General features: G+C 37.3%; 1 protein-coding gene across 1 annotated transcript in view; it reads left to right on the plus strand.

Annotated features, from left to right (window-relative positions):
* CFAP47 (cilia and flagella associated protein 47) overlaps nt 1-14,505 on the plus strand; it is a 545,688-nt gene that overhangs the window by 297,492 nt on the left and 233,691 nt on the right. Inside the window, exons 43-45 of the mRNA XM_053202225.1 lie at nt 69-214; nt 10,102-10,213; nt 10,964-11,190. Of these exons, the coding sequence (XP_053058200.1) occupies nt 69-214; nt 10,102-10,213; nt 10,964-11,190 (485 nt within the window). The remainder of the gene's footprint in view (nt 1-68; nt 215-10,101; nt 10,214-10,963; nt 11,191-14,505) is intronic.

Below are 14,505 nucleotides of genomic sequence, written 5' to 3' on the forward strand. Positions count from 1 at the left end.
ACAGCTGCTTTATTTGAGCAGCACTTATGAAATGATATGTAAACAAATTCTCCTTCATGTTTTGGTAGCAATTAAGTCCACTTTCATCAGAGAATTCTTCTGCTCCACTCATACTCTTCACCTGGGAGTGAAGAGGACTTCAAGCCTGGAGCTCCTGTTTCTTCCCTTTGACATGCACACGCGCTACTGTGTCATCATCCTCAGAAACAAAGCGGTGAGAACACGACTGTGGCAAGGGCTTTCATCATGGGCTGGCACTTTAATTGAGTAATCAATGCAGGTGACATGAAGGCAGAGCTTATCCTCACAAATAAGCAAAAAGTTACACTATTTGTGGGTAAAATTTATAATATGGGGGGTGCCTGGGTGGCTCTGTCGGTTAAGCGTCCACCTTCAGCTCAGGTCATGATCTCACGGTTCATGAGTTCATGCACCACATTGGGCTCTGTGCTGACAGCTCAGAGCCTGGAGCCTGCTTCGGATTCTTTCTCTCTCTCTCTTTCTCTCAAAAATAAGTAAATGTTAAAAAAAAAATAAAGAAAAAATATAATGGCTGCCTTAGAAAGTCCCATAGGAGCAGACTGGCTGCATGCCTAACCTCGCTGTGGCTCTGTCTGTATTAGCTTTATGTATTTGCATAACACATTGCCAAACACTGAGGGGCTTAAAACAGTACACATTTATTGTGTCATGTTTTTCATAGATCAGAGGTCTGGGCATGACCTAGATGAGCCCTCTGTTTAAGGTCTGTTACGTCTTCAATCAAGGGATCTACCAGCATTGGATTCTCTTCAGAGGCTCCATTGAGGAAGGAGCTGCTTCTAAGCTCTCTCAGGTTATTGGCAGAATTAATTTTCTAGTGGCTCTGGCATTCATGGAGCTTGTTTCTTTTTTTTTTTAATGTTTGCTTATTTTTGAGAGAGAGAAAGAGACAGAGCACAAGCAGAGAAAGGGCAGAGAGAGAGGGAGACACAGAATCTGAAACTGGCTCCAGTCTGAGCTGTTAGCTCAGAGTCCGATGTGGGGCTCGAAATCACAAACACTAAGATCGTGACCTGAGCCAAAGTCAGATGCTTAACCAACGGAACCACCTAGGCACCCCAAGGAGCTTGCTTCTTTAAAGCCAGCAAAGGAGAGAAAGTTGAGAGAAGGAAAAGAAGGATGGAAGAACAGAGGAAGGAAGAGAGTCAGAGAGAGAGAGAGAGAGAGAGAGAGAGAGAGAGAGAGAGACAAGACAGCCTTTAGAGGAAAAGTTTTATAGTATTATACCCTTCCAGAAAGAAACTGCCATATTGTTGACCTGAGGAGGGAATTTATAACCCCTAGAAGATAGCTCCACATATATGAGTTATGTACCAATTATGTGATATATGGAATGCAGATACAATGAAATAATGGTAATTAGAAAGAGGTATTATATTGACCTGGTGTCTACAGAATCATTTACACATGAAAAATAATATAGCCTACTAAATATGTAAAGAATAGTTTAACTGTACTTAAAATTACCATTTAGGAGGAAAAATGCTATTTTATATTAATGTTAAATCTTGTTTTATATTTTCCTTAAAAGAATCCAGGATTTAGCTGAATAGCTGCTCTACATGATAATTTGTGAAAAATAGTGACTGTAGTGTGACTAGTAGTTTAATCAAATGCCTCTTAATCCCTTTTTTATATTCATTTATAATACAGTCCCAGAAAATGCTAGGGTTAATTGTCAATAGCAGAGTAAGAAGGCTGATTTTATTATTTAAATTAAACTATTAGAATATGAATGTTTACTTCCATAAATTTTGTCTAAATTAATCAAAATATAATTACACTTATCTTGGCATCTCAACTTATTAAAACATGTCTTTTAATTACATATATTTTGTTGTCAGAAAAAATATTAAGGAAAACAGTAATCATGAAATTATATTGCTATCAACTGAGAAATAATGCCTTTAAACTAAAGTATTGCATTGCATTACAATGACTTATGTGGGGAAACACATCTATTAACTTACACATTCAATTTATTGCTAATTATATTGAAAAATGCAATTACACGCTTAAATAGATAATCAAACATCCAAGTCCACCTAGTTAGCTCCTGTTCTTATTAAGTGTGTGATAACTGCTTTGCCATTAAGAACCACCTGTTGAAAACCCTAAAGTAATTAGGCCTCAATTTGATAGCTTTCCATGTGTAAAACAGAAACATTTCTACTACCACGGCTATCAAGGAAAGGCCATTAGTTTCATTTTGGCTGTTCCATTTGAAATTCCAAATAAAAAAATGAGATGACTTATGTAATAGCTGTTTGAAACTACAAACAGTTTACAAAATTTCCATCAATGTTCATAGAAATTCTTAGCCTAGGGGAAAAGCTACAAAATCCCTACAAATTCAAGATATCCAATGCCAGAAATCTAAAGGCATTTCTGCTCATGCGTGGATGGGGGCAGATTGAATAGACGAAGGTGGAGTAGAAACAAGACCTAGTCCCTGAGGAATTACACCTGCTGGGACAAGGGCTTGACAGACCCACACACAAACCCTGCAAAGTACAAAGCGGTGTATTGACACAACCCTGGGGTTCTGTCTTTACTGTCATGCCTGTGTGATCATCTCTTCTATGTAGTCCTGGGTTCCCAAATAGGAAACCACCCATTTTTGCTGGGACAAAATGTGAGAAAGGCAGAGACATCAAGCAGGGATCCTTGATCTGGGGCCTGTGTTAAGACTGGATTCTATCCAGTTGCAACCATTTGCTGTGGCCTAAGCAGCCGTCTTTCACCAACCCATGAGCTTTTATATGGAACCAATCTAGACTTCTTCTCCCCCCTGGTAGCTTTATCTTGTAGTCCTTCATTGTCCTGTTCTGAACTTGGTCAAAACAAGTAGAAACCAAAGTCCAGGTATTGTTGACTTGAGGAAGCCAGGATGGGAATCAGCATATCTGAGCAACTTATGGAGATTGTCCCATTCCCACACGGGGGCCCCACACACCAAGGAGAGTTTCAGCCTTGCCAAACCAAATAACAAGTTGACAGAAGAAGGGTGCCTATGCCTAGGTAAACGAATGGGCAAAGCCTTCTTACTGTTTTATGGTCTACAGCAATTTAGTCTAAGGCTAAACCTTACTAGTTGTTAAATATATCGTATGTCAGTCTGTCCATCTCCCTTATGTTTGCATAAAAAAAGGGACCACTGATCTTTTTGCCCTGTCCCTCATTTCATTCTCCCTCAGTCTTCTGTGTCTTTCTGTCTCTGCTGCTGCAGAGATTAAGCTGGAAGTCTTTATCATATATATTTTTAGATATTCTATAATCAAAGTGCAACTATTTTCAATTGTCATTACTGTATAGGTTTTAGTAATACTGATTTTTGTTTAATTTTATTGAATGTGAAAGTAAAAACATATTATGGTAAACTCTTTACATAATTTAAATTTAGGCAAACTAATGTCAGTTTTATGAACGTTATTTTTATAACTGCTGGGGCTGAGTATCATTTGAGGGCGGTTTCTTTTCAAAAAAATTTTTTAATGTTTATTTTTGAGAGAGAGATAGAGAGAGAGAGAGAGGGAGGGAGAGAGAGACAGAGCATGAGAAGGGGAGGGTCAGAGAGAGAGGGAGACACAAAATCTAAAGCAGCCTCCAGCTCTGAGCTGTCAGCACAGATCCCGATGTGGGGCTTAAACTCCTGAACTGTGAGATCATGACCTGAGCCAAAGTTGTATGCTTAACCAACCGAGACACCCAGGCACCCCACTTTACTATGATTTTTAAAGGCAAGCCACGTTTCATTCACCTTTTGATTTTTTATTCAGTTTGTTACAACTGCATTTTTTTAAGTTTATAAATTTTTTTAATGTTGATTTATTTTTGAGAGAAAGAGTCAGAGGGGAGAGACAGAGAGGGGCAGAAAGACACATAATCTGAAGCAGGCTCCAGGTTCTGAGCTGTCTGCACAGAGCCAGACACAGGTCTTGAACCCACAAACCATGAGATCATAACCCAAACTAACATCAAGAGTCTACTGCTTAACTGATTGAGCCACCCAGGTGCCCCTTTTTTGGAGTTTATTTATTCATTTTGAGAGGGAGAGAGAGAGAGCAAGTGGGGAGGGGCAGAGAGAGAGGGACAGAGAAAATCCCAAGCAGGCTCTATGCTGTCAGCACAGAGCCCAATGCGGGGCTCGAACCCACAAACCAGGAATTCATGACCTGAGCCAAAATCAAGAGTCGGCCACTTAACCAGCTGAGCCACCCAGATGCCCCTACAACTGCATTTTTTGTTGTTGCTGTTGTTTTGCTAACTATACTCCTCCCCATACCCCTGAGTTTTTTACCAGGGAAGCAGAGAGAAATTGAAATCCCATCTGGGCCATAAACACTATGAAACATTTACTTATCTTATGATGCCTGCTGACAATTTGGAGGCAGGTTAAGTGAACTTTAAACTCTAGATCATTGTGGTAAATGTTCACAAAACTACACTAGTTTGAGCCCTCTCCATGCAGCAAAGCCTTCTCCCACTTGACCCATCCTCCTTTCTGTGAGACCATCATCCTGCAATTAACCCTGCAGCCTTTGTCTTTTTTTTTTTTTGATTTTTTAATGTTTATTTATTTTTGAGAGAGAGAGAGAGCACAAGCATGAGCTGGAGATGAGCGAAGAGAGGGAGACTCAGAATCCGAAGCAGGCTCCAGGCTCTACACTGTCAGCACGTGGGACTCAAACCCACAAACCATGAAATCATGACCCAAGCCAAAGTCAGACACTTAACGGACTGAGCCACCCAGGCACCCCAGCCCTGCAGCCTTTTTGAAGAAAAACATGAGAAGAAAATGAGGAAGATAGTGAAATTTTAGTTGAATAACTTAATTATATTGTTACAATCACTGTTATTGAAAGCAGGAAGGTAATGAGCAGAGGCATGACCTGATTTCATCTTTGTTTTAGAAAGCATCTCTGGAGCGAAAACAAAGAGTAGATTAAGAGTTGGAGAAAGAGACTGGAGATCAAGGGACTGGTTCAGAGACTCTTGTAATCTATGACACCACTCCACATATCTCTGTTCTCTCTTGCCTTCTGCTTTTTGCATACTACCAATAAAGACAGAAGGATGTGAAAAAGCAATGATGAAAGAAGAGGTGATGATGTTGGATTTGGGGGAAGGAGCAAGGGGACAAGAAAGAACTGCAAAGGTGATGATATCAAGATCAATATTGGGGTACCTGGGTTGAGTGTCCAAATCTTGGTTTTGTCTCAGGTCATGTTCCCAGGGTCATGAGATTGAGCCCCATATCAGGCTCTGGGCTGGGCCTGGAGCCTGCTTAGGATTCTCTCTCACTTTCTTTCTCTCTCTCTCGCCCCCCCTCTGCCTCTCTTGAGACCCCACTCTCTCTCTCACACACACACACACACACACACACACACACACTCTCTCTCTAAAATAAAATTAAAAAATTTTTTTTAATATTAAAAAAGATTAATCTTAATGACAGTTTGCATGATGTTCGCAGTTGAAGGGAAGCAAATTTTCATTTACTTACAGAACAATTGATAGCAAATAAATGAACAGCAATAGAAACTATTCTGAGAAAGACAGTGATAAAGACAAAGAGTGATTGTCAATCCCATTGCTTCCATAATTTCTAGAGTCTAGGCCCAGCTTCCTATTATTTGACAAGATGTTTTTGCACAATATACCATATATTTTTATTAAACAATTCATATTTTGTACCATGTAAATATATGTTGCTTTCTCAAAATGTCGGAAATAATCACTCAAGCATACAATTAAGACTGTGTTGAAATTGTTTTAAGAAAGTTGTGCTTTTTAGTGCAAGCATACAGATCTCTTTATACATTTTCTTTTTACCCTTACTGAGTCTCCTAGAACAATCATTCTATGAAGAATAGTATTTTAAAAGAACAGTGATTATTCTTACTAGTCAGTTTCACATTATAATTATGGTAATGTCAAAGAGCCACCTACAATGATAAATGTTCTCTAGTGTATGAATCTAACATTTTAGAGTTTTAACTTAGCTCTCATGTGCCTGTTTAGTCATCAAAATAATATAACATTGTTCAGCCAGTTCAAACAAATTATAAAACCTAGCAAAATCTAGGCCCAAGATTAGAGAATAAGTAGAATTTTAAGACCTGTGAAACAACATGGGGGTTTTCTGTATAAAATGCTTTTTATTTTTTCTCTAAAGATTAAGGTTGTTTGGGTCTGGAGGGCACCCATGACATGTCCAAGGTTACCCAGCTAATTAGTAGCAGAGCTGGGATTAAAACTTTTCTGCCAGTTCGTTGTTTGTGTTCCTCATTTCTAGGTCATTAACAGCTGGTCTTGTAAATTTGCATGCAACTGTGTTATTTGAGGACTACATTTAACTAGATACACAAGAAGAACAAAATGTCTTTTGTGAGGGTTTCTCACAGTGGACAATGGGCTTTGGCATCCTTCTGGAAAACATAATAAAAATCTAAGTAAACATCCTGACTGTAAAATATGAAATTAAGGGCAGAAAGGAAATTTAATAGACTCCTAGAATAGCTCACATTGATATGTGTCTGTTATGTGTCAGATCATTTCATTTCCCTTGTCACAGCCTCCAGACTTGGAATGTAAAGGGCTTCTTCACTTTAAAGGAGTTGTTTATTGCATTTGTATTCCTTTCCTGGTCTGATTTTATTGCCAGAAGAGTAGAGTGAAATAATTAGACGATACCGCAGTTGATTTTCCTGAACAATTTTCTGACACAGGCATTATTTTCAATTATATTAAGTTACTTTTTAATAAAAAAGAACACTGAAAGTGAACAAGTTAGACAAAATAGTTTTTGAGAAATGATAATGTATCATCTGAATAAGATGTGGCATTAAATGGAATTGAATGGAGTTTTAGTTACTGATATTTCATGGCTAGGAGGCTTTTTATCATTTTTTTCTTTAATGTTTATTTTTGAGAGAATGAGAGAGAGAGAGACAGAACGCGAATTGGGGAAGGGTAGAGACAGAGGAGACACAGAATCTGAAGCAGGCTTCAGGCTCTGAGCTGTCAGCACAGAGCCTGAAGCCGGACTTGAACCCTTGAACCATGAGATCATGACCTGAGCCAAAGTCGGATGCTCAACCGACTGAGCCACCCAGGTGCCCCTGTCATTTCTATTTAAGGGAAATATTCTAGCAAATAGCACTTTGCTCCTTTTGGATCAACACCCATGAGTTGGTAGTTATTTTCTGCAGCTAGAGACCAGGTTTCATTCAGGCACACATTTAAGAAAACATGTAATTCTGATAACTTTATACTCACCGAGTCTAATTTCTTATGAATACTATATTTTGGGTAAAACAACTGATTTTTTTAGATAAAAATAAAAATGAGAAAAAAGTAAAATAAAAGTGAAAACTGAATATATTGTTTTTTCTGGTCGCTATTGAACCTTTGTACTTGAATTATCATTGAAAATTTCATCAGTAGTATTGACCACTCACTTGTGTTTGGAATAAAACATGCATACATAGAAAACCCATTTCAGATGGCTAGGTTAGATTTATATTTGCAAAGTACAAGGTTGCTTAGGAAATATTACTCTATGAAAATTTCATATAATGTACTGTTTCTTACCAGGAGTGCATGGATTTAAATGCTAAACAATTTAAAACATTCAAAGTTTTCCATATTTCTTTTTTCAGCATGAAGTGAAGATAATTATGGGTCATAATTAATAAAATTCTATGGAACATTATCACATGAAAGTAAATGATAGTTAATTTATTATAAACAAATCCCAATTGGGGAAGGATAATGAAGCTGTAAATAAATTGACCTCACAACCAGAAATGGTTTATTCTTATATTGTTTCCAGATTCACTTTCAGTGTTTGCCATTTCTCTTGTTATCTAGGATATTTACAATATTTTGGAATATGTATTTTTATTATGTGATCAGTTTTCTTTTATATCATTTATGTACGCTCTCTCTGGAGTAGTCTCTCAGACATACAGTTAATATTGTTTTAAGATTGTAGGGCAGTTCGGACCAGTGACAAGTCCCAGCTTGGAAGCTAAGTTTGTTTTCTTTTGCTTTCTTCATAGTTAGTTGCATGCCTGTTGTAAGGCCATTCTGGTAGAAGGTTCTTCTGCATTGTATGGCTTAGCCCTAAATTTGCCAGTGCTCATTTTCATTGATCCTGTCAGGTCTCGACCCCACTCCAGATCTCTAGAGTCAGACCTGCATTTTCACAGGTGATTTATATGTCATGAAAGTTTGGGAAGCTATGCCCTCAAAGAATGGTTCCTTTCCATTTAGAGTGATCTCAAAGGGTTAGATTCCTGATATGTGTTACCTCATTGAGTCCTTACCACATCTTTACTATCATTCTATTTCTTAAGATGTAAGCATTTTTTAAAGCCTTTATTATGGAAAATATAAAATACAATTGTAGAAATAAAACTGCAATAAATTCCCCTGTACCTTTCTCTCATCTTCAACAGTGCAGGACCTAACACGTTACATTGTTATAATGACCCAAATCCCAATTATCACATAATTTTATTCACAAATAATTCAGAAAGTGTCTCTATAACAAAAAGATTTCGGTTTTTTGACATAACCATGATACCATTATTACTAAATATATTGTAAATTTTTTTCTTAACATCCAACCACAAGGCATTGTTCATATTTCCCTGATTGTGTCATGATTGTACATTTTTTCTGTCACTTTCTTTGTCTTTGTTTGAACTGTAGGGGAGGAAAAATAATTTTTCTTCTGCCCTTCTGAATTATTGCCTGAGACTCTTATAATAAAAGATAGATTAACAAGAAAAAAAATAGACATTAACATGTATACCTCCTGTATTCATGAGAGATACCCAAGGAAAAATGAATGACCCCTCAAGGTGGCTTAGAATTCCGGCTTAAATACCATCTAAATAGGGAAAGGGGAGAAGGGATGTTGGCCACTTAGAGGGGAGTAAATGATTTTTAGGAAAGATGAATGGGCCCTTAGAAGAATAGATGGGAGACATGCTACTTTGTGACAGGTTGTCACTGTACAGTGTCAACTTCTAGTCTCTTATTCTGGTAAGAGTTAATCCTTGGTTGATGAAACTCTTAGGAAGGGAATTTATGATACTTGAATTTCTTTTGCAGGATCTGTCTTTATGCAGATAAGGCGAGTTCAAAGAAAGCCTCTCTTTGCATTTGATATCTTTCAAGTGCCTACAACTCAACATTATCAATATACCAAAGCAACACATTCTGGCGTGACATTTTCTGCTTCCCTTCAGAATCATGATCTAAATAATATTCCTCCACTAGGATTGTATGATGTCTCTTGAGACTCCCTGTCTCCTCTTCCTTTTCTTTTAATCTCTAGATTTCTAAAATATACTGTTTTTTTTTTTCTTTTTAATCATCCCATTTCACAGAGGCCAAGACTGAAAGTCAGAGATGTGGCAAACTTGCCTGAGGCTTAGTAGCTAGTAAGTGACAGTACCAGAGTTGAAACCAAGCCTGTCCGTCTTTACAGATCTTTGCTTATATTATGTTGCTGCCCCTGCACTGACCCCACTTTTATTTTCACCCTCTATTTAGTCTTCTGCATTTCTTGCCTAATTACTCTAAAAGGTCTGCAGACCCTCATACACTCCTTTTGAAAGCTTGCACTTTAAAATATAGACACTTGGGGACTCAGACATCCTGCAGAAGTGGTATCACTCCTCTCCAACAATAAATTACAGAATGAAGGAAAAAAATATTTCTTTCTTCCTTGATTGTTTATGTGATTTAAGCTAGCAGTCTGCCAAGGATATTCACAGCTACAAAGATCAACTGCTGTCAGTGCTATCCTGGTGCCTTCTTAATCCTCCTCACTGCTCTGGGTGCATACAAAGTTTCCCCCACACTGTGGGAGGACTAATATTTAAGCCTTACCTCTCGCCCCTCATTTAGGGCTTATGTTGCTTAGCAATGCACAATGCATGGATGTTTTTATAGTATACAGATTTTTCTCACAGCAGAAAGATTTTTCCTAATTTTTTCTGAGCTTTTGGAATTTAATATCACTGTGTGGTTGTATTTTAGATTGGAGAATTAATTTATGTTGTGGAAGGAAAAGGTACGATCCCATTGCCTTCCAGCTTCTACCCAACGGATTCCTCAACTCGACTTGACTACAGCATTTCTCCAGAGGAAGGTAGAGTATACGTGTGTTTTATTTCATTTAAAATGTCAAGGGATGGGACTGTTCCTCATATAGTCACCCAAGCATACTCCTAGCAAGTTTTTCCAGAAATAATTAGGTTTTAAAAGGATTCCTTTTAACTTTATTATGTCAACATCCATGGAATAGAGCACCAGTTTAACAATGAATGTCAGTGGTGATTTTTTTTAAATCCTTATTTTTTCATTCTTTGGATAAATATTGAAATTTGGCATTCGAAGTATTTACTCACCAAATTTTCAGTTTCCTGAATAGTTTGGAAATCACTGTACTCCCAAATTGTATATATTGTAATATATTACCTGAACTTGCACCCTGAATTTGTACCCTCCATTGTAAAGTGTAAGGTTGTTAGTGGAAGAAAAAGACAGTTTTTGCCAGTCTCTGACAGATGTCTTTACATTTATTTCTACTTCCCTTAGCTTCCAATCACTGTTAGCACAATGATCGCTTCATGTTTGAACATGCTGGTATTTCTATGAAAGAACCCTTTGAGTTCTTTTGAGCATTCTTTTTAGAGATACCAGCAAAATATCTTTGATTCCTGAAGACTTACTCTTGAATTACTGAATTAGGACTACTCGAAATGAGTTACCTGTGTTACTCTAGTTAATGAAGGTCACACCTGCAGTTTTATATTTCCAACCTTTCAAGTCCATCCTGAATAGCATGGTCAAGACCATAAATGATCATTGAAGCCTTACATGTTTTTGCTTCCCCTAGTGTTAAGTAAGGACAGTCCTGTTCTGTATTTGAAATGTGAGCTCCGTCAGGTCTTGGATGTGGACCTTAAGTTGCCACTGACTAATGAAGCCAAGGAGAAGGCCTTGGCTTTTGCAGCACAGCAGCAGATGTCGGATATAGAGTATGAGCGACGGTTGATCACAGGCACTCTGGAGAGCAGTAGTGTTCGCGTGGCCATCGCCCTCCTGGGGCTGACGAAGATTGAGGTGAGAATGGAGGACAGATGATGCACTTTTTTCTCCTTTTAAAAATATACAGAGTTGTTAATCATAACATTTTGACATAGAGAAATGATGAATGCTGGTTTTCCCCAGAAGGATGGCTCGGTAGCTTTTTTTTTTCTTTTTTTTAACCACATTAAATAAATCTGAAACAAAGTGTTCTATTAATGTTAGCATGAGTGCTAATTTTAGTAGTAATAACTAGATTACTGGTGACTTCGCATACTAGTAATTTTAGGCATTGCGGTGTAATTGCTTCATTCCCAGTTGTCCTCTGTTCTGACTACACATTAGAATGCCCTGAAGAACTTAAAGTAAGGGAAGGCAGGGTGGGGAGGAACATGTTCTACAAGTTGTCCAGGATATTCTGTGCATCCAGAGAGGGTCATCCCTGTGGTCAGACTACCAGGCTGAGAATCCAGACTCTGACACTGTCTACCTGTGTAACTGTGGGCTGATTCCTTAAAAATCAATCTTCAATTTTTGTACTTTTAGTCTGAAGATAGTGGTAATTGACGGAAGCTAAGTGAGACAATCACGTAAAATGCTTACCACATTACCTATTATATAAAGTGCTCTATGTATGGCATTGTTGTTCTTGTTATTATTACTGTTACTGTGGACTCTGTTATTCTATCTTGAACTCTATTTATAAATGGAGTTCGGTACAGTCGAACCTCTACAGAGGCAACAAAGCGATTCTTTAAAAATGTAAACCAGATCACATTGTTCTGCTGCACCCATTCCTCTGTTGGCTCTCCAACTCATTCAGAATAATACCCAACATCCTTAGCATGGTCCTCAAGACCCTCCCGGACAGTCCCGCCTCTTCCCTGATCTCACCTCTACTGGAGCCCATTCATTCATGTCACTCCCTCAGCATAGGCCTCCTTGCTGATGTTCAAATACCCAAGGCATGCTCCCCATGCCCCCTGCACTTCTGAGGTTTAATTTCCCTAGACATTACAGCCTACTTCCCTCAATTACTTCAGGCCTGCTAGAATTATGCTTGTATTATGAGATGATGCTTGTATTTTTTAAAAAATTATTTTGTATTTTTTTAAAAGTATTGCTTACATTGACCAGGCACTTTCCAAATACCACATTTCCTTCAGTTTTCTCTATAGATAGCATTTATCACCTGACAGTAATCTATTTATTTGTTTACTCATTGTCTATCTCCAGCAAGGGAATTTGTGCAAAGACATTTGTTTAGTTAACTCTCATATCACCAGTGCCTCAAAAAGTGTGCTGTGCCAAAGGTAGTCACTAAATCTTCCATCAGTGAAGGAATAAATGGTAAATGTTTTCATCCTTGCTTGAGAATTACCTTCATTTGCATATATTACAACAAAATACTTGGCATTGTAGGATTTCTTTTTTTATTTGTCAGAATGCTAGAATCAGTACGGCATAAGCACAGATCTCCAACATTTACTGATGGTATTTTAGGGTTGACCTGAACTTTTAAGTTCTGATTAGCTCAAAAATTTCAAGGCCTGAGGTTCTCACACCCTCTGGACTGACCCATTTACGGACTCCATTCACGAAGCTGTTGGCTCTATTTAGCTCATACCAACATGCTTACTTCTGTGAAAGAGCAGTGAATTTGGGAAGGTTTTGTTCAACTTGCAGTACAGTATTACAATAGAAATGCTTGATATGTGGCCATTTCAAATTTTAACCCTATCACAGTGTGTTCTCTCACTCTCTCTTTCCTTTTAAATTTATTTTCAGCATTCTTACCTCTTAACAAAACATTTTATTTAAATGAGAAATGCTGGAGGGAGATGGATTTTGTCGGTGGATCCCCTTTCTACTATTTATGCATGTATATAGTTTCTATTTTTCTCCCTCTTCTTTTAGTCATCTCTGTAATCCAGCAGACATTTTGTGTTTATTATTGTATTTGTCAAATTATGTTTTGTATAGTATATATTTTTATATTTACCTGTTTCTCTAGGATTGTGGATTCCTAGAAATCTAAAAATCGTTATGATGTGTTTTTATTTACCCCTAATTGTCGTGTGCATGAGACATGCTCTGCCATTGTTTAATTGAGTTGAATATGTGCTTGAACAAACAAATAACGTTTTAAACCTGAGGTTTTCATATCTATCCAGGTTGCCTCATAGACTGATTTTTCACAGTCCGAGCCATCTTGTGTACTTACCCTTGTCTACTTAACCACATTTGCAGGATAGGCATCAGTGTGTGTGTACGTCTCCCAATTGGTTGCTGGAAATAACAACAACATAATGATAATTTATGAAAAACCCTTGCCTTTTTTAAAATTGAAATTGAAATGTTTTAAATAGCCTCTAAATTTAAAAATTAAAAGTTTTTTTTTTACCTGAAGATTACTATTTGCTTTGAATTCTGTGAATATCACACATCTTTGATTTCAGCCAAAACTTACCAGATGCACAAAATAAGTAGAGAAGGGTTGAATGTGCCAGTTTAAGAAAACCAGCTGCAGCAAATCAGAACTCACAGATGCATCTTATTCTGTTCATCCACATCTAATCATAAAGGGTTCTTTTCAAGTGCAATTATCAGTACACTCTTGAACCATAATAATGCTAATAATTTTTACAGCGGAACAGTAAACAAGATTAATTTTAAAAAGACCCTCTCCTTATATAGTGTTTCACACCTTTTTTCCAACATGCTTTTATGTGCACTTTGCAAATTATTTCAGTGACCCCATGGAGAAACATAAAGGAGGTAGAGTTCCTCTTTAATACAAAAAAAGAAATGACTGAGGCATAAACAAAAAAAAAAAAAAAAAAGAAAAGACTTATGTTGCCCTCACTGACAGGGTAGCAATTACAGCCCAGATCATGGTAGAGACATTGTTGTATTTTAAAGCTGAGAAAAGGAATCAAGACACTCAGAGACACATAGTCCAACCTCTTACAGACCTGCAAACCAAGCATCTGAAGTAGTAAGATGGTAACCTAAGGTCACACCACTGATTTGTGACGGAATAGAAATGAACCCAGGTTTTTACCCCCTAGTCCATTACTCTTTTCCTTCCCCTGTATAGTGTCCAAATGATATATTCACTTCATTAGTCAATGAAATTGACTAATGAAATAAAAGTCTAGAATGCGCTGTTATAGCATAAAATAATCGCATAACAAAATCTAAAATCAATCTTGGTATAAATCTGTTTAGAACTAAATCTAATTGAATAAATGTAATTCCTTTTCTACCAAAGAAAAGTGGCATGTCTAATTTTTTTTTTTGGTATACAACCATGTGGAATTTGAATTTTTGAAATATTTATAGAGTAAT

The sequence above is a fragment of the Acinonyx jubatus genome, chromosome X (assembly GCF_027475565.1).
Source record: "Acinonyx jubatus isolate Ajub_Pintada_27869175 chromosome X, VMU_Ajub_asm_v1.0, whole genome shotgun sequence".
Classification (NCBI taxonomy): Eukaryota; Metazoa; Chordata; class Mammalia; order Carnivora; family Felidae; genus Acinonyx; species Acinonyx jubatus.